The following is a 21,021-nucleotide window of genomic DNA, read 5'->3' as shown; positions in this document are numbered from 1 at the left end:
ATGATGCTCAGCCCCATTCACAATTCCCCACTTCCTGAGTAGAGCATGAAGACATTTAAAGATTGATGTTATGTAATAACAAATTGCTGGTGATAGTTACATAAGACTAATGGCCAAATAATCACAAAATAACATAACAATGTCTAATACAAAAGGCAAAGAGATACATAGTGTATTTAGTCTGAGTTACAATGATAGACTTATTGCCCTTCAATACATTTTCAAAAATGTTGTCGTCTCTTTTGAAAAAGACAAGCTTTCCTTCATTTGAAGTGAACATGCATTCAATATGTAAGCAAGAATTAAATAAAACAGTAAAAATAAAAAAGTGAACAAAAAAAGCTACGATGCGCATTTATTACTGTCATTTCATAGGAGCAGATGCTTTAACATGCTCAAGGATAAAGTAGCCACCTGACAGTTACAGTGTTGTGATTTCCGACTGTCTGTGACCATGACATGAGTCCTGATTGCGGCGTGTGTGGAGGAGGACAATGGCTGCATGTAGACCGGGACATTTTAATTTGGCATATGTTGTTTTGGCGTGGTTGCGGCTGACAGTAGCCTGTTTTGCTTTTGCAACAAAAAGATTGTTGAATCAATTTTTCCCATAAGAAATCATGTAAATCTAAAGAATGCTTTCCACAAAGCCAAAAATGTTGACACAAAACATGTTTTTATAGTTTTACAATTATAGTTTTACATGCAGTAAACAACTCCAAATGCATATAAATACATATAAATGAAACATTTAAGGTTACTTTTACATTCATGGAAGATGTGATTCTTGATGCGAGTGTTCCCAAAGACGTGATGTGGCAGTGAGACGCAACACAAACACCACCTCTCTGTTTTGCCATGAGTTATTTCTTGAATTCAATAGCATTTTTTACCTCAATAACCCAAAATGGAGCCACAGAAAAGTTTCAAGTGCCAGCATTTTGATAAAGAAGGTGAAAAACACTATTGAATTGAACTGAATGCAACAAATACCTCATGACAAAACAGGAAGATGGTGTCCATGTTGTGTCTTGCTCCCACATCGTGTCTTTGGGAACACTCACATCAAAAATCACATCTTCAATGAAGGTAAAGGTAACCTTAAGTGTTCATTTATCACTTTCATTCATCATTTATATGCATTTAGAAATGTTTTATGTATGTATGAAAACGTGTATTGTGTTAACATTTTTTAGAGTCAACTGCTGATGACATCATAGACGGGCTACGTAGCTGACTTCCAGTCCCAGTTGCCACTTTGTAACTTAGCAAGGTAGCTTCTTTGTTAGAAGCTAAGAATGTTTTGTGATTTTAAAAAAAAACAAAAAAACATTAAAAAGACAGTTAGACTCCTGCAGTGTATTAATAGCACGACAAAACGCGAATCATATTGTGTGCTAACCGGAAAATGTACATAAACAGAGCCAAAATGTTGGTGTAAATTTTCGACGTTAACAGAAAAACACACTAACCAGAGTGGCCGCTAACCAAGGTTTCACTGTAATTAGAATACGTGGCATATAATATAATATTATATTAAAAATATAACTGCTGATTTTCAATGGAAAAAATCCTTGACATACCCTTCCCCTCTCAACCTGTGTCGTCAACATGACCACCATAGATGATCCCTGCTCCCAGGTCATTTGCCAGAAGTCAGGACATGTGTTGGGCAAGGGGCCCTGACAAGCTATGTAGCGGTTGATGAGACTGGAGGCAGGAATCTCCATCTGCAGAAAGAGGAAGTAAATAAGAGGGGTCTTACGAAACACATTTCGATCTCAAAATGTTTCATCTGGGTGTGAGACTCTTGTATTTCCACCATGCGGAGAGCTACTATGTTCAAATAACTCATTTGACAGCAAAATAAAAATTGTATTGATTGAACTGTATTGAGAGGAAAAATGAAGAGCATCTGCAAAAACTACAGTACACAATAAAACGTTTGACTCCTTAGGTATTCCTGTATCCAAGTATCAAATCACAGCTAACTTAATTCCCAACAACAAATGCAAAGAATGAAAAATAAAACTCACATTGATGTAATTTGCATTGATGTAGTCATCTGTGCTTTTCAGAATGACCCGCGTGGCATCATCTTGAGGAGGGGAGAGAGACACGACCAGGGAATGACGATGAATGACGACAACAGGAGTGTCATACATAATAAATAAAGGTGGAACAGGATTAAACACTTTACAGTCTTTAACTCTAAAAAGATGTGGGTCAAATCACGTACAAGGAGAGATGTCTCTGTAGCGATTTTTGGAAATGTTCTGAGGTAATTTGGCACACAGCATGGTCATCCCTGGCCTCTTCCTGTACAGTTGCTGTAAGAAAAGGATACATACAACATAGAAATTCACCGAGAATCATTTATATGTGCAACACTGTTTGCATTCATTTGTGTGTATGAAACTCACATCAAACTGGGCCAGTATGGCGCCACTGCTCAGACCTTCCTTCAGGGCAACCATAGAGTCCCTCAAAGCATGCTGGTCTAGTTGAGTGGGGTCCTGAGGGGACTTCTCTGGGATGTACTGGAAATCTGGTTCAGAGTCCACTTTCTCCTCCACCACATCATAGATGGCTAGATGAAAAAAAAAAAAAGAGCACATTCAAGATTCAAGAGAGTTTTATTGTCATGTGCATGGTAAAACAGCAGTTATACCATGCAATGAAAATCTTATTCTGTTCATTCTCCCAAGAAAAGAAAGAAAACACAAGAAAGAATTTCTTGACCTCGGGATGAAGCACAAAGGGCAGAGAAGCATTCATAACAAAGAGGAAATATTCACCGGACCTTGGAATGACATCGCCATCAACGTGATATAAAATTAAATCCATCAATAACAAGAGGCAGTCAACACATTTAAGAATTCATGTATTTGCTTTGATGTGACACTGGATGTGTAAATCCCCTTTTGACCCACTTAACACCATGAATTTCAATGACTCATCTCCAAACACTGCTGGTGAAAGAACATGCTTTCACATACAGCCAAGATATCTGAACACTTTTGAAAGTCTAGTAAATAGCTATGCTCCATATCGTACAACACTTCATTACAGATACCGATATTGGTTGCAGCTCTTCCCTCAAAATAATTTTGTGTAATGAACGGTGATGCCACTGGATGCATTTCACAAAGTGGACAATAAGAGATATACAGCAATATGCAATGTATGTCATAGAAAAAATGCCATATTTACTTACACATTTTGACTCAACAAAAAAAACATACCTTTAAAAACATGACTAATATTCAACTGAAATAACATGTTCTGCTATTATCAACAAGTAAGACAGGTTAGTCTTCCTAAATTCATAAAAAAAATTAAATAAGGCTGGCAACATTTCAGTTTCTAAAGCTGCACAATTCTACGTGGCACAAACATCCAAACAAGTACAAAGTAAAGTGCAAAGCATGAAATTCTGGAGTAATATAATCAGTAAAATTATAAACTGGGCTCATTTAAAACATCTCCGGTGGCATTAAAGAAAGACGCCTGCCTCCGCCCTCACCGCGCTTTACAGTCTTTGCATATTGTATATTTACAAGGCAAAACTTGAAAGTAATTCTACACAGCAGACATACTGAGCTTGCACGCTTGTGGACCACGATGTCATCACTTGCGTGCCAATATCATTATCTGCAAAAAAAAAAACGATACCAGTACACTCCTCCCTGAGCTACCTCCTTATCGTGGTGGAGGAGTTTGCGTGTCCCGATGATCCTAGGAGCGAAGTTGTCAGGGGTTTTTATGCCCCTGGTAGGGTCACCCACGATAAACCGGTCCTAGGTGAGCCACCAGACAAAGAGTAGCTCAATAGATCTCTATGACGATAAAAAACATTGGACCACGTTTTCCCTTGCACGTACGCAGGTCACCGGGGCCCCCCTCTGGAGCCAGGCCTGGAGGAGGGGCATGATGGCGAGCGTCTGGTGGCCGGGCCTACGCCCATGGGGCCCGGCCGGGCAAAGCTCAAAGAAACGACATGGGTCCCACCTCCAATGAGCTCACCACTCATGGGAGGGGCCAAAGGGGTCAGGTGCAGAGTGAGCTGGGTGGCAGCCGAAGGCGGGGACCTTGGCGGTCCGATCCTCAGCTACAGAAACTAGCTCTTGGGACATGGAATGTCACCTCTCTGGTAGGGAAAGAGCCTAAGCTGGTGCATAAGGTTGAGAAGTTCCTGCTAGATATAGTCGGACTCACCTCAACGCACAGCAAGGGCTCTGGAACCAGTCCTCTTGAGAGGGGTTGGACCTTGTTCCACTCTGGCGTTGCCAGCAGTGAGAAGCGACAGGCAGGGGTGGCAATTGTTGTTGTGCCCCGGCTTGTGGCCTGTATGTTGGAGTTTAACCCGGTGAACGAGAGGGTAGTTTCCCTCCGCCTTCGAGAGGGGGGACGGGTCTTGACTGTTGTTTGTGCTTATGCGCCAAACAGCAGTTCAGAATACCCACCCTTTTTGAAGTCTCTAGAGGAAGTACTGGAGAGTGCTCCCTCAGGCATTTCGCTTGTTCTCCGTAGGGTGGCTGGGCTCTCCCTTAGAGATAAGGTGAGAAGCACTGTCATCCGGGAGAGACTCGGAGTAGAACCTCTACTCCTCCGCATTGAGAGGAGCCAGATGAGGTGGCTTGGGCATCTGGTCAGGATGCCTCCCAGACGCCTCCTTGGGGAGGTGTTCAGGGCAAGTCCGACCGGTAGAAGGCCTCCGGGAAGACCCAGGACACGTTGGAGAGACTATGTTTCCCAACTGGCCTGGGAACGCCTCAGGATCCGCCTGGAGGAGCTGGACGAAGTGGCCGGGGAGAGGAAAATCTGGGCCTCCCTGCTTAGGCTGTTGCCCCCGTGACCCGATCTCGGATAAGCGGTAGAAGATGGATGAATACCAGTACAAACCGATATCTAATCTTTCATCAGCCAATAATATCAGATGATTACCCTTCCCTCCTATTAAAAAGACAACATTCAAACCCGGAGAACAATGACTCTTCATTTCTTGTTCTGTGTTTAACTAAGGAAGTCTTGATGCAGCTAGACATTCAATAGTAACCACACATGCAGAAATGAAATAAATAAAATTACTGTAAGTACTAGAAGGCACTCAGCAAACATCAACCTCTATTATTATTCTACATTATTCCAGATGGAAATACTCTTATGTGCCTCTTCATTAGGTACACCATTCAATGAGATTTAGTACAAGGCTGTGTTAAAAATAGACATTTTTATGGGTGTGTATGGGTGTGACTATCAATCTCACCATCGAATTGTATAAAAATGTCATGTAATCAAAATTGTACCATTATACCATTTTGACTACATACAGTACTTACAAAGAATGTCTCTTTTGTTAGAAATAGCCTATTTGGATTCAAAACAGCTTGATTTGCATTAATAAAGAATTAAAATGATGTGTTTAACAGAAGACCTATACTTACCACCCATTAATAAAATCACCCACTTCAGCGGCACAATCCAAAGGAGCTGAGGTGAGCGCTTGCTTTGAATGCTAGAATGACTGTCGACATTGACGGACTTATTACACCGTAATGGCTACAAAAAAAAAAAAATCATCCAAAGTGTGGAAGTATTTTGAAAAGGTTAAAGATGACTCCTGAAAGTGAAATGCAACTTGTGTCAGCAACTTCTTACAAATGACACAACAACCAACAGCGTATCATTTCAGCTAACAGCTAAGCCTGTTAAGCCAACTTCATTTTCTATGCAAAATGTGAATTTTAATGCAAGAAATGAGGCTGCTAACAGAGTTTTGGCAAGTTGTTGTTTTTCAGCCCATGTTGTTCCTATTCTATGTGCACTTAGCTGATGTGTGCCGACAGCGACTGTGTTTCAGTTTAGTTTGTCTTGCTTTCTGTGTCACTAAAGAAATTGAGGTACTGTTGTTGCACAGCTACCATGCTTATTTGTTTATCTGAGTATTTTAGCCTGTTTCTTTGAGATGGAAAAAGTCACAAATGAGATCTGTGTGTCAGGATCACCATTAGCTCTGCTCTTCCATCCATCCACAATGCCGTTTATCCTCACGAGGGTCGCGGGTATGCTGGAACCTATCCCAGCTGACTTGGCGGGGTACGCCCTGGACTGGTCGCCAGCCAATCGCAGAGCATATAAAGACAAACAATCATTCACACTCACATTCATACCTATGGAGAATTTTAGAGTCGCCAATTCACCTAACATGCATGTTTTTGGAATGCGGGAGGAAACTGGAGTGCCCGGAGAAAACCCACGCACACACGCACGGGGAGAACATGCAAATTCCACACAGAGATTCAAACCGAGATCTTATTGATCTCCTGACTGTCTGGCCAACATGCTAACCAATAGGCCACCATACGGCACCTAGCCCTGCTCTTAGGAAAAAAAAATTATAGACTATGGACATAATCTAACATATCAGATTCCACTATGAAAATCCTTAGTCAAAGACAGCCCTACTTCGAAGTTCAGGTAGTGACTTGTTTAAAACAAACTGATAATGCAAAGTTAGGGAAAAAAAAAAAAAGCAAAGCATTCCCAAGCAGATGCTGCTGCTAACATCTCACCGTTTGGTCGGACCAGCAGGATTAGTTCTCCAGAGTGGCTCTCACAGCTGGCCTTGATGAACATTACAACCTGGTCGTGGGTGTGGTCAGAGATGTCCCGCCCATTGATTAAGACGACCTGGTCGCCTTCATTCAGGCGTGGTACACACAGATCAGCCTGACACAGAAACAGATGAAAACAGTCAAATAAATGAAATACTTGATCAAATGCAAAAACTAGGGATGTTCTTATCAGCATTTTATCCTGCCAATCATTGATTGAGTGAGATCAGCCAATACCGATCACATGGCCCAACAGTAAATTTGAGTCTCGTCTCGTATGGGGAGAAAAGTTAGGGCCCCCAAAAATAGGTAATTATTAAAAAAGAAGGGGGGAGGCGCGCAAAATGATTTTTTTTTCTCATGGGGCCCAGAATTCCTGGCTGTATTCCCCGCAATTGGCTATGAGATCTAGAAAAGGAACCATAAAATCAACTCAATTTAGACAAAAACATTTGTATTTACTTTTTCTAGATAGCATACTGTATATCACTCGTGAAGCTTACAGAGGATGACATGCCTTCCATAAGGAGACTTTCCATGTGAGTATACATGATGATGGAGCTCTAGCACAGCTACAGTACGTAGTACTGTACGTAGTACAGTACGTATGTGAAATATTTCCTTCCAGGTAGCGGGTGCAGGGTTCCAAATGAGGGAGCAGTCGGCGGAACCCAGTGTCTTCCACCACTGAGAAAGCCTGGTCATCTAGTCCGATGAATTCAATTATTTGTCAGGTTATTTCCTTAGCCTTCTGACTGTCACACAGTCACGTGGGGTGAGTGATGCGCAGCGACGCACCGTGGGCCTTGAAAATTCACCATACTTTGTGGTGTATGTGTTTGTTCTTCAAATGCCGCATTAAATTAAAGCCATTTAAAGGGATAGTTCGGATTTTTTGACATGCGGTTGTATGACATCCATGACAACAGTGACTTACCCCCCCAGTTGGTCCCATGAGTCCAGTTGTGGTCAAAGATCCGTGAACTCGACTCACGAGACCAATTGGGTGGGTAAGTCACTGTTACTGTAGTATGCTGCTGGTGGAGATGTCATACGGCTTCATGTCAAAAAATCCAAACTATCCCTTTAACATGCTCCCCACGCAAGTTTTTTGTAGTGGCATGTGTTGCAGGTTGCAAACTTTACATCACTCTCACAAAAGGCAGCCTGTATTGCTTTTGAGGACGCATGCCTGCGCAGTGTGAAGTAAAGGGGGAGGGGGGCAGTACACAAGACAAGCAGGACACTACACTGCACACAGGGTTCTCTGCAGGCTGCAATAGTACGAGCCACAGGTGATCGTTTTTTGTGAAGGCATTACCGACATATGGCAATCAAATGCTTTTCTGCAGAAATCGACCAATACGATCGGAGCATTCCTAGGAAAAACCTATCATGTGAGAATCCTTACTGCAAGTGTTTACTTACTGACGTTCCAGGAGCAACTCTTGACACAATGATTGGCATCTTCTGGTCAGCTCCACCCTGGAAACAGACATACAAACAATCCTTGTTAACAACGCCAAACTGTCTGGAAAAAGGCAATTAGTCATCAGCCATGCACAGAAATGGTGCTATTAGATACGTCATAAGAATAACACCAAGTTAAAAAAGAGACATTGAACGTAGGAGAGCAAACGTTACCTTTACGTTGAAGCCAAAGCGTCCATGTTCATCAGGTCTCATTTTGATCAAGACCAGATTATCGTGAGGGACAACTCCGTTTAGCTGAAAGAATACGTCAAACAAGCAAATAATAGGGATCTAATTTAGTATCGGTATGGGGTTTCAATACCACTGTAATTCATGTATTGGAAGTTTCCAATCCAGGAGCCATTGTGCTTTAATGGTATCAGCCAACGTCGCTACCACACATGCACTACAGCCACCCTCCTCACTTGCGCCGCAGACACAAATGCCCTCCGCCTGATGCGATCAGGGCCACACAAAACAGTCGGACATCCTAAACTCTTAATACTACACAAAACAAAACGTCTGGGTTGCTACAATATCATGTTGCCTGTAGAAAAGGAGTTCATTAATAATGATGATATAGCGACCCAGAAGTTATGTGCGATGTTGAGAGTTCTGCGCTGACTGTCAGTGAAACCGTGAACGTGTCAGGCTAAGCATGTGTGGAGACAGCTACTGTATGTTTGCTGATATTCTTCGAGCTACAATTGCTGACACTCTTTTGGCGTGATTGCGGCAGACAGTAATGTGTTTTGTTCAGTAAAGAAAATGTTTATTGACCACTTCATCGACATTCTTATACACAGGGGTATTCAACTAAAACTCAAATAGGTCCAGATTCAGAAAATGACCACAAGCTAAAGTCCGGTGCAGAAATGAAAATGAATAAAATGTTCTAACAGGTTATATTATAATGTTTTGTATCTTGGAGTTCCATACTGACCGTGGTCTTGTCAGTGTTGGCAGGAACATCGTACATCTCATTGAGGTGGTTGTCCAGGAGACTCTGCTGCGAGTGGGCCTGGATGATCTGGCTCAAGGTCTTCCTGCTCAGCTGCTTGGGGGGCAGAGCTGGAGGCTGGCCGTCCACGCCTTCGGGAGACCTTACGGTTATAGAGAGGCAGCAAGACAGAGAAAAAGACAGGAAAGAGAGAAGACACTTTGTCAGTACATGTACTCCTTTACTGGTCCTGTACGCAGTCACATAGAATATACCGATTCAGAAAAAAACATCTAAAAGACAAAGAAAAGATGAGACACAAAAAAAGAGAGAAAAAAGGTCACAAGAGACCGAGAGGCCTGGCGGCATTGTCTTTGTCACAATGCATTTACGTCAATGTAATGTGCTTTCAAGAGGAAGGAAAACACCCTCCAGCTTATCAATGTGACAACGGCACTCATCTCATTGTGTAAAGTGAAAGGTTAGTCAGGTAACGCTTTCAGCAGCATCATGACTCCTTCTCGTTGCACACCGTCATTGCACGTGTGTGTGGCTAGTATCCTCCTTGGGGGATGGGAGCCGCAGTCAAAGATCATTGTTTTGACTGGTGGTGTCTGTCTATCACACACACACAGAGACACACACACACACACGCACATATGCATGCACGCAAAATAAGGTCAACAGGAGGGCAGGTCTGAGACAGGGTGGCACATCCTCTCATGTTCATTCTGTCTTTCCACTGTTCAATAAAGTTGTATGACTATGGTGAGAATTGAACCCTTTTATCCACATTAAAAACTGCATTTGACAACTGTCCAGGAAAGTCGTAAAAGTACAGACATGCAGTCCTAGTTAGTGGCAAAAAAATGCCAAAATTCCTTTCCTAAAAGTGTCCTTGCTATCAATGGCAGTGTTTTGAACAGGACTGCAACCTATCTGTGTCTCGGGCTAGATTACATTGTCGTATACTTTGCATAATTATCCCTGACAAAAATTGAGAAAAAACATGAAAAGCAAAACAAATATGTTTAAAAATACAAATGAATTTTCTTCTCTTCCTTCTACTGTATTTCTTTTTTTAAAGTCACAGGCACCACTGATATGCCTATAAGTAGTGGTGTCACAAGAGCTCGCAAGATTAAAACAGATTTCCCGCTTACAAAAAATGTTTCGTGGGCACTAGGCCTGGGACGATAAAATAAATGAATTAATCACACAATAAATGAAAATGAACTGGATCATTTTGCCGCCCTTAATACATCGTCATGTGCATGCGTGTCTGTTTTCCTCGTCTCTCGCCTCCAAACAGGCAGGAAAAAAGTTCATTCTGTGCATTACTTTCAGCACCGTGGTGTGTTTGTTCCATAGAACAATGGCATGAACTGAGTGAGCCCTTTTGTAAGTCTCTTTGTCTCGGTGGGTGGAGCCAGGGCCCGTAAGCATACATAGAGAGTGCAGAAGGGTGTAACGTAGTAGAAATCCCACGCACACGCAACTTGAATATGCAAACTCCACACAGAGATGCCCAGAAGATTTTCAAACCTAGATCTTCCACATCTCTTGACTGTGTGGCCAACATGCTAACCACTAGGCCACCGTCATGTTAGAGTCTGCGAAAGTGGCCAGAAAGTCAGATTTGCCACTAGTGTTCAAGCGTTACAATGCCATCTATTGTACAAAGTTGTAACAGCAAGCTATATTCACAAACAGTCCCGTTGTTATGTGTTTATGAGTGAGGGCGAACAACTGGCGTCAAATCTATTTGTGTCAGTCCAAATTTATTTGTGGCGGGGCCACCACAAGTAAATGTATATGAGAAACACTGACTGAAATAACTGATTGCGTCATCGACAATAATAATCCTACAATGCATTGCATATGACATGCTGTACCATTATATGAAAACCTTAAACAATATTGTGAGAAGTTTTAGGCAAATTTCCAAATAAACACTGATGCATAATCAATGTACAGTAATCTCTCACCACTCCACGCTTAAAATTTTGCAGCTTCACTATCACGGTTTTTCACAAATATATGAATTACTAAATCATATTGTTTTGTCATTAAATACACCCTAATATTAGTAAAGAAATATGCACATTAAAGCAAATTGTACGCATTTCTTGCCTAAATTAAGCATTTTCGAGCATAAAATGGCTAAATGAACTACAATACAAATATAAGGCATTCCGAAGACGCATGCAAAGATGATAGAGACTGTGTGCTGATATGTAATATTCACCACTGGTCACTAGGTGTCAGTAAACTTCCTGTAAGACACACAAGCACCAGACTTGAACGCTGGAACAAGCGTTTATTGTAGGTTTGAATTATCTCACAACAGATACAATAATGTGTAACACGAGGTGCTGTTGCAGTCATAACCCCAACCAAGCTAAAACTCAACTCAGAATCCCCATTGTCACTTCCTGTCCGCCCCCTACTCAGCTCCCCTTCCACTGGAACACATTTACAGAAACACAATTTATGTCTTAAATGGCTTATTTACTCTTATATCTATTATATTGAATAATATGAGTGCAAAATTGACTATAGGAGTGTTAGTTCATGTCCAGAGGGCTCTAATAATGTTAAAAACGTATTTAGCAAGTCGTAACCAGGTTTCCTATGCTTTAACGACAGAAATATTTCATTTAGATAGATAGATAAGATAGATAGATAGATAGATACGATAGATAAGATAGATAAGATAGATAGATAAGATAGATAAGATAGATAAGATAGATAGATAGATAGATAGATAGATAGATAGATAGATAGATAGATAGATAGATAGATAGATAGATAGATAGATAGATAATTAATCTACAAAGAGAAATTCACAATATTTACAATTTATATATATGGAATCATACTTAACAGAAATGCACTTATCACGGTCAGCTCTGGAACCAATTAACAGTGATAAACGAGGGTTTAATGTTTAGGAACGTATACAAATTCCAAATTGACATTAGAGAAAGTGGAATTATATAGCTGGGGGAAACAAAAGACACACATTAATCCTTTTCCTAATACATAATCTCAGGGTTTTCAAAGGCCTGATTCAGGAATTCATGAATTTTAAATTACTCTCATCATGCTCATAGCGTTAACAAAACTATAATATATATGATCAAGCATCATGACAGAAGCTTTTGTGCTAAATGGACAATTTCTGCAAAAGGTGACGCTTACTAAAACATGTAATGATTGCAGACATACAAAGAATGAGAAATAGTCATGGATACCATGCATTGTGCAAAGATGAGAATGCAGTTGATTGTGTCATCGTTTTGGCTCTGTAATAAAAAGATGAGGCAACAACTTGGTGTCTCAGCTTATGAGTGTGCGAGATACTTTGAAGGCATGAGAATATATTCAGTCAAATAACTACTTGCCTTATTAAGAGAGGATCCGAAACCAAGCTGTGGATTAATTATTTCTTGAAAAATGCTGGCTTAAAAAAAACAAGCATAACAACTGCCATGGTGCTGCCGCTGTTTTAGACTGGTTGACGCCAGTGGTCTCTTAAGCCATTTAAAGTAAACTGAGCAAACAACGCAGAAACGCAGATCATTTTTATGTGGGCTTGTACAAAATATATTGCTTGCTACCTGTGCCGCTCCTGTGAACAGTATTGCAGAACTTCAATAACTGACCAGCCACTTTATATTGTTCACACATAAGGCACATAGAAATTTCCAGTAGAGTTACACTTCAACCACTCCACCCTTCTACCCACTGTGAGCATATTTTACAAGTGTTTTTACAAAGGCTTCATCTTTCCAAAGGGCTAAATGTCACTAGACGAGGAGAGGGTGTGGAACTGCTGGGAGAGGCCACAGACAGTCAACTCAGCAAAGCACAACTCAGACAGGGGTGAGATACAGTATTTTTCAGACAGAGAGAATAGAAATGGTTGATGTTTTTATTTTTATTTTACAATTTGTATCTGCAGGTGTGGCACTTACGGTGTGGAGTCCAAGCTGATACTGTTGGCTTGCGTGGAGGAGGCCGACTTGTGATTGGAGGAGAAGACGGGCAGGCTGGGCGAAGTGTGTATCACGTGATCAACCAGGTGGCCGACAGACGACGGGCGTAGCCGCGTGCCGTCTTGTGTAAACAGCGAATTCCTAACAGACACATACAAAGCGCTTGAGAATCAAACCTGAAGTACCTCTTCATCCGAGTCCCATGGTTCCATTCACATTTTGTGCTAAAGAACTGAAAATGACTCATTTGTCTTCAGGGTAAATAAGGTGATATTTGTGGCGTAGGATTTTTTATGGATGGTCTAACTTACTTTGAACTTCATATGGTTTTGAGAAGCCGAGCTCTTTATTTAAGTGGCCCCACCAGCTAACCGAATCTATGTTCCTCATCACAGAAATCCGACCAGAAATCGGCTCACGGGACAAAATGAGGGGGATAAGTCACGTTTCATGCACTACACTGCTGATGACGATGTCATACAACTTCATTTAAAAAAATACGAACTATTCCTTCAAGCATTTTCAAGCATTAAAATGCTAAAATACAAATATAAGGCATTGTGAAGATACGTAGAACGCTACTCTGCTTACTAGGTGTCAGTAATGTTACTGTAATGTTCGGTGAGACACACAAGCACCAGATTTGATCGCCGGAACAACAGGCTTTTATTGCAGGTTTAAATTATCTCACAACAGGCACAATAACCCTGAATAAAAATCTCTAATAAAAACATGGGCTACTAGTGCAGCTGTAACCTAAACCAGGCTGAAACTCTGAACCCCTGACATCACTTCCCGTCCACCTGCCTCTCAACTGCCCTACAGATACACATTTACATCAACACACAGGCACAGGTCATATATGGCTTATTTACTCATATTACGTCTATTATATCGAGTAACACAAGTGTAAATGTGACTATTGGTGTGTTCATATCTAGAGGCCTCTCATGTTGAAAAAACGTATTTAGAAGTTTTGTAAACAGGTTTTCAATGCTCTAATGATGAAATTATTTTGTTTATAAATAAGGAATCCTACTCCACGGAAATTCACTTATGGTCAGGTCTGGAACCAATTCACTGTGATAAGGGAGCTATTACTGTATATTTACAGATATTCATGTTTTTTTTTTGTATGTTACAGTTACGGTGCACCCCCACGCATATCTAAGCTTCACTAAACCAAGAAAAATAAGCCTTATGTTCTTAGTTTTCTTGATTGGCTCGCTAGGTGTCTAGCAGCATACAGTCACGTGTTGTGAGGACAGCACACACGTCTCGCTACGCGCAGAGACTGAACTCAACAAAATGTGTACACGTTGGCAGTTTGTTTCACAAGAAAGATGATTTGGTATGAATGCTGAAATTTGACTAACTGATTGGGTGTTCCAGGCGGTGAGCGGGTCGGTAGGCTCTGAGTCTCCAGTCTTTCATCTGATAGACTGTTCCTGCTCACCGTCTCCCAGTCCGTTCCGCCCAGCAACTTCCTGGCCAGAGGCTTGCTGGGAGATCTGCACGGAGCAAAGGATCGGTTTAGCTGCAGTAGCATTTGCACAAAAGCTAAAAATATAAACAATATCTGAGGGTGGGAATAGCAACCCAAAGAAAGACATGATCGTTACCTGGCAAACACTCTGTCCTTGATGCCTTTCTCCTTTCCATACTGTACAGATTGCACCTCCGTCCTCCCACTACAGATAGAACATCCAGGCAGTCAATGTAAAAGAACATCTGACGTAGTCTTATCTATATATAGTGATTGATAAGAGAAATATCACACATCTTGCACCAAAAACAAAAGTAATATTTGAGTTGGAACACAAATACATTAAACTACTCTTTTTGTGTTAACCATGAATAATTTAGCTGTGATATTCTCAAGTGCAGGCTGCCCTCAAGCATTCTCGTGTTTTAGTTTTTTAAACCCAAGTGAAACAAGTGTGTGGATCTCAAAATAATGGATGTTAACATCCACATGTCAAACGCTGGCCGTAAATCTCACAGCTTCGGATTGTGCTTCATACCAGTATCTAAACTTTGAACCCAGGGTGAAATAATGGGAGAAAAAATTCTTCTGTGGCGGGATGGGTCGGTCCAGTCTGAAGAAGGTGTGGTGTTCCACGCAGGCCTTCCACAGGTTCTTACAGGCCCGGTAGTTTACCATATTGAATCCAAGCAGCGTCTCCCGGGTCTCAGTCTGAGTGCAAGCAAAGGAGGGAGACTGTTAAAAGACTACCACTAAAGATGTGTGTGTGTGTGTGTGTGTGTGTGTGTGTGTGTGTGTGTGTGTGTGTGTGTGTGTGTGTGTGTGTGTGTAAAATGAAGAAGCAGGTTCTTGTTTGACAGAAACATGAGAAAAGTGTTAAGAGTTAATGAGCTTCAGAGATTAGAGACAAGACAGATGCAAAAAACAAATGCAACCGTACGACATATGTAATCATCAGGTGTACATGCATTGCAGCTTTCACAAACGTTCTGCACTGACTTGAAATGTAATACCTCTCCATACCAGCAGGTGACATTAGCCTGTATTCCAAGTGCAAAACACACCTTAAAAGAAAACTGCACCTTTTTTGGAATTTTGCCCATCATCCACAATCCTTATATGAGACATGAACACATATGTCTCTCTTTTCTGTGTGTTTTAAAGATTTAGAAACAAAACGCAACAGCTCACTAGTGCACGTAATGTGATACACTACAAAAAACGCTATTAAAACACATCCAAAAACCTCCAACACCGTTTTATGGCTTTATATCCATGCTGTGACCGTGTAGTAACAGGTACATTCATGGTAACATGTAATACTTAGAGGATTTAGTGTATTTTGGCCATTTTTAGCATTAACGGAACTTGGTTGCTTGGCGCATTGATTCCACACAGCAACATCGTAGAAACAAACCCCTACACCTAGTTAACTTTTCCAAACTCACATATAAAAACACAGCAGCAGTGGCTGCATCTCGAACATGTAGCCTTACCTTTTGGTAGTGGTCTGAGGTGTTGTGAGCATGACGCTGACGTGCTACGTCTGTGGTGAAGTCGTCACCAGCCGGCTAGCCGGTGTGTTCTGGCTAAGTATCAAATACGCCAGTAATGTAGTTCGATCGGTGTAACAATGTTCATAGTAATATTAATGTCGCTGTGGCTTGGTTAATATACACCTCACATAATACATGTAAATGGAGCGCTGTTGGCGCTTTTTGGAGAATTTTTTCAGATGACTTAATAGGAGGAAGTGTGTCCCGCACGTGCAGTAATCAGCTAGTTCTTTTTATTCGTTTTTATATCTTTAAAACGCACAGAAAAGCGAAAGACGTGTCCATGTCACAAATTAGGATTGTGGATAATGGGCAAAATTCCCAAAAAAGTTTTACTTTAAGCATTTGAGTATGTGTGCACTTACCGCCTCTCTTCTCAACTGAATGAAGAACTGTTTGCACTTGAAGGAGATTTTCACTATTTTCAACCTGAAAGCAAGAAAAAAAAAAAAAGATTAGTTTTAGTTGTAAAAAGACAATGCTTCTATTTGAAAGGGGGGTTCTTTTATTTTAAAAGCTGGTCAAACTAAAATACAAAATCTGTTTTTGGAAGTTTTGCCGTGGGTGGTGGAACAAGGGCCAAGGAAGAAGTCCTTAAGTAGTGTGTCAAATTTGGATCAATGCAACACTGCAGGCCTCTTCAGGTTTCAGAGTTCTTAAAATAAAGCAGTCACAAGTAGATTGTTTTTTGTTTTTTTTTTTAAATGAAAACGCAGAGAGGGAGGAGGCGGGGGGTGTATGACCACAAAATGTGTGACTGGTCCGACAAAAAATTAAAAGTTACAGTATAACCCAATGATCCTCGACTCAAAAGTGGGTCACAAAGCCATTTTTAGTGGGTCGCAGGTCTTTAAAAAAAAAAAAAGTGAACCGATGTCCATGAATGCACCTCACATGTTTGTCTGTGCTATTCCCCTTGCTAGGCCGCCACGCACTTGCAAACAGCAAACAGCCCCTTTCAATATAAGATATCTGATAAGTTTTGGGCTTCCGCCTGGCATTGAGCGGTGATGATGGGTCACGCAGCCAAATCAGTTGAGAACCACTCATATAACTCATAATGACAGGATCAATCTACTTTCTATGGTCTGATTATAAAAAAAAAAAACACTCTACTGTCTCTTACAGGGTGACGTGCTTTTATTACATTTCAAAAGGCACACTTCCAAAGGCAATGCCATTTTAGAATTGCTATGTAATAAATCAGGAAATTTAATATACAGTGATACCTCCGTTTTCATTACTTAGTTGCAAAACGTTGAATGAAAACTGAAAAGTTCAAAAAGCAAATACATTTTTTCTCACATCAATCCAATTGAGACCATCAATACATGCAGAAAGCAATGCAAAATAATGGATGGAACTTATTGTCCTGGCAAGACTGAATTCAATAGTGTTTCTCACCTTTGTCAAATTATTGGCACTCACATCTTTCTTTGGCCCCATGGCGGGTTATTTAACAGTCACTCCATAAAAAATGCACGGACAGTGAGTCAGCAGCGCGTATGGTGTTTTGTTTGGGAACTGCAGTCCACGGGACGATACAGTACAGGGCAAACGGACTAGTTTGTTAGTGCAATACTATACAAAAACTGAGGCAAAATTTTGTGTAAAATTTTAGACGAGAACCGAGTCATACAAAAACCGAGGTTTGAGTGTCAATGCAGTACTTCACAAAAAGAAAACCTCCCCCCTGCTCATTAAGTCGCCACGGGAACTGTAAATGTTGAAATTTTGATCTCCACAGTCTGTGACTTCTGTGCATTTTTTTTTCGGCCTACATAGCTGTGGAGTGTGCGGTTTCCCAGTGGTTCCTTTGTGCATCAATCTATCATCTCGTCTTGCAGCTACGGAAGCAGTCATGTTGTAACATTATGTTTAAATCAGACGAGCGCACATCGTAAGAGGTGTGCTGATGAGCCGTGCGGCGTAACATAATCCCTTCCTAGAGCTCTGTGGCTGCTCTGACTCATCACTCCCTGCTAAATATATTTCACATGCACATAAACGGACGCACACACAAATACACGTGCCCAGGCCAAGCATGAGTCATGCCTATCTAAGTGTGCCTTATTTGTTTGGCATTTTGCTACAAAGAGAAATTGGAAAAAAAAAAAAATCTCCATCATAGATCATCCATCCATTTTCTATGCCGCTTCTCCTCATTAGAGTCGCGGGGGCATGCTGGAACCTATCCCAGGTGACTTTGGGCGACAGGTGGGGTACACCACGCTCTTTGCCTATTTTTGTCTGGAATTGCATTTAGTACAAAGACAATGGCGTATATCGGAAAAAGGTCACAGCCTTGATTTCCATGACAAGAAATTAAATGAGAGACTAATTCCTCTCACCAAATGCTAATTGACAACTGCTAAGGATCATTAAAGGGTCTAAATTGAGACTAAGCAGTCTCTCACTCAGTATAACATTCATCCCAAGCTTTAAAAAACAAACTAAACTTAACTCTCTCTCCTCTTGACACTCATAAAACCCATTGTTTGTTTCCAGAATTTGGGTTTATGCATATAACGTATTCTCTAAACCTGCTGACAAAAAACCTTACAGAGGAGTAAAAATTTAAAGTTGAGGTGCACTCAAAACATTCTTATTTTTATCAGTGTTCAATCACCCCCACATCATGTAAAAAGATAACTACAATGTTCAAAGTTCATGAAAAATAGTGGCAAATAAAACCTTGGATACCACATGATTTTAGATATCAATGCATATCGTAATTTCCTGTGTATAAGCCGCTGCTTTTCCTTAAACTCTGAACCCTGCGGCTTATACAGCAGTACGGCTAATTTAAGGCTATGTTCTAATCTCGTCCAATCATTTTAATACTGTTCCGCTGGCTAGTCAGTGAGAAATCAGTAGCTCTTTCTTTGGCAGGAGCCAATCACGAGCTATAAGTGAACTCACGACGAGCTTGTCAAACCAAAAATTGGGTTGAAAATTGCATGAGGTCATTACTCGATATAACAGTCTGACTCACAGTGTCATCTTACAAAGAACGCGAAAATCATCAATCAACTAAAAAAATATACAAGTACCAATATGAGTTTAAAAAAAAAAAACAACAACTATTTTAACAGCTTCCCATTATGCATTTCGTCCCAGCAAAGCATTTCATTGGACATGGCTGCCGGGGCACTTCAATGATTCATTAGCGGCCTCTGTCCATCAAAAAAAATCAGACTTAACAAATCGCTCTGCGTTATTTTCTCTCCCGCTGAATCGTTCTTTCTCCGCGCATGTAAACACTGTGGAGCACATACACAACAATGGACAGGCGACACAGGTGATACAATGGCAGACAAAGTAACGCTGAGCGTTCGAGGTCTTTTTTTTTTTGAGGAGGAATTTTTGTGATGCAAATGTATTACTCTTTTGAACGCATATTGTTTTGAGAAGCCAAACGCTTTACTTTAGTGGCCTCACCAACTAACTGGAGCTACGTTCCTACTCATTGAAATCCGACCAGAACTCACGGGACGAATTGAGCAGGTAAGTCACTGATGCACGACACTGCTGATGGGGATGTCATACAACTTCCTGTCAAAAAATCCGAACTATACCTTAAAACACAGGTGCGTCTTATACTGTACACTGAAAATTACGGTAAATAACTTCATAACGTTTTATTCACATGGAGTAAATTAGCCCCATATCTATAGCCTAGTTTCTTGCTTTGGAGCTGTTCTGGCGTACAAAGCAGTACCAACACGTTCTCCGAACCTGCTGACTAACAACATAGCAACACAGAAAGACGTTCAAGGTGCTGCCTACACTAATTAACATGTGTGATGGCTAAAGACAAAAGGTAACAATTGTTATTGGATTTCCAAAGTTCCTGTACTTGGTTAATATTATCTGTGTAGCAGAAACTGTGTGCAAAGTCATTATTGTGCAACAACGACTTCCACTGAAAATTATATTACAGGATGCAATTACAGTTCATATCAGAGCCACTCATTAAAACCATGGTATTCCTATATCTCATCACTATACCACTAAAGTAGCAATTACAACCATGTAACGATCGTTAACTTTCGTGTTCGCCGCAATCACGTGTGTTAATTAGCATGGGAAGCACCTTGAACGCTTTCTGTTTTGCGATGTTTTTAGTCAGCAGGTTCAGAGAACATGTTGGTACTGCATTGTACTCCAGAACTGGAAGGATTTGAGTAGTTCCTGTATCAACCCAGGTTTACATCAACACTTAAACTACCACGGTGCAACAGAAGACGTCGGAAGAGTTCCCGCAAATCCGTGCTTTTGAATGAGAACTCGACCTGTGCATTAAAAATGTGCATTAAATGGAAAGAAGTGAAAAATGAGAGAAAATTTAACACAAAGAGGGTTTTTGGCCTCTGTAAAACTAAAGCTTACACTGCACAGACCAAAGCAGCACAGTCTGAACTGGTCAGGAGGAGCTGCCAGGAATGGCTCACAGTAAGAAGTGCCCAGAATTAATATATCAAAGGAATTTGAGTTTTCTAACCAAGTCCTGTCCCTTATCCACACGCTTCCACTCACTGAGAGTTGGCAGGTTCTGCTGTTGGCCTATACTCAGAGTAGAGGCTTTCACCTTGGAGGCCAAAAAGTCTAATTGAATCTGTTGGCCTGCAGATCACAACTAATGTCTAAAATTGAATGCTTGAATGTAGCATGTTTGTTATAAATATGTGGAGGGCTTCTTTTCAGCTATGATTTAATGTTATGCTATATGAAAACCTGAGCATTACTACTGCGGTCTTCTCCGTTTGTGTCGATATCTGCATGTCTTTATTTCTATTTACTTGTCTCCACTACCAAAACCCATTGCCCCACAATTTCAGCATTTTGCCACATCAATCAAGCATTTAGCAAAAGAATGAATGTTGTTGGAAAGTAAGTAAATCTGTCATGCTCGTATCATTGAGAGAACAGCGCGCCAGCGTCCTTC

At 41.0% G+C, this 21,021-nt stretch overlaps 1 protein-coding gene across 4 annotated transcripts in view; it reads right to left on the bottom strand.

Annotated features, from left to right (window-relative positions):
- Positions 1-21,021, bottom strand: part of ptpn4a (protein tyrosine phosphatase non-receptor type 4a) — an 88,138-nt gene that overhangs the window by 9,604 nt on the left and 57,513 nt on the right. For all 4 annotated transcript variants that reach the window (XR_008572380.1, XM_054786326.1, XM_054786325.1 and 1 more), the window contains exons 11-23: positions 16,439-16,502; positions 15,056-15,228; positions 14,654-14,722; positions 14,408-14,542; positions 13,011-13,172; positions 9,034-9,193; positions 8,262-8,345; positions 8,046-8,102; positions 6,576-6,732; positions 2,424-2,590; positions 2,240-2,330; positions 2,037-2,098; positions 1,584-1,730 (exon numbers count right to left, since the gene is read on the bottom strand). Coding sequence is in view for 3 of the 4 variants with exons in the window: in XM_054786326.1 (XP_054642301.1) it covers positions 1,584-1,730; positions 2,037-2,098; positions 2,240-2,330; positions 2,424-2,590; positions 6,576-6,732; positions 8,046-8,102; positions 8,262-8,345; positions 9,034-9,193; positions 13,011-13,172; positions 14,408-14,542; positions 14,654-14,722; positions 15,056-15,228; positions 16,439-16,502 (1,528 nt within the window). In the remaining variant the exon portion in view is untranslated. The remainder of the gene's footprint in view (positions 1-1,583; positions 1,731-2,036; positions 2,099-2,239; positions 2,331-2,423; positions 2,591-6,575; positions 6,733-8,045; positions 8,103-8,261; positions 8,346-9,033; positions 9,194-13,010; positions 13,173-14,407; positions 14,543-14,653; positions 14,723-15,055; positions 15,229-16,438; positions 16,503-21,021) is intronic.

Source organism: Dunckerocampus dactyliophorus, chromosome 9 (assembly GCF_027744805.1).
Source record: "Dunckerocampus dactyliophorus isolate RoL2022-P2 chromosome 9, RoL_Ddac_1.1, whole genome shotgun sequence".
NCBI lineage: Eukaryota > Metazoa > Chordata > Actinopteri > Syngnathiformes > Syngnathidae > Dunckerocampus > Dunckerocampus dactyliophorus.
This window is presented reverse-complemented; position numbering and strand designations above follow the sequence as displayed.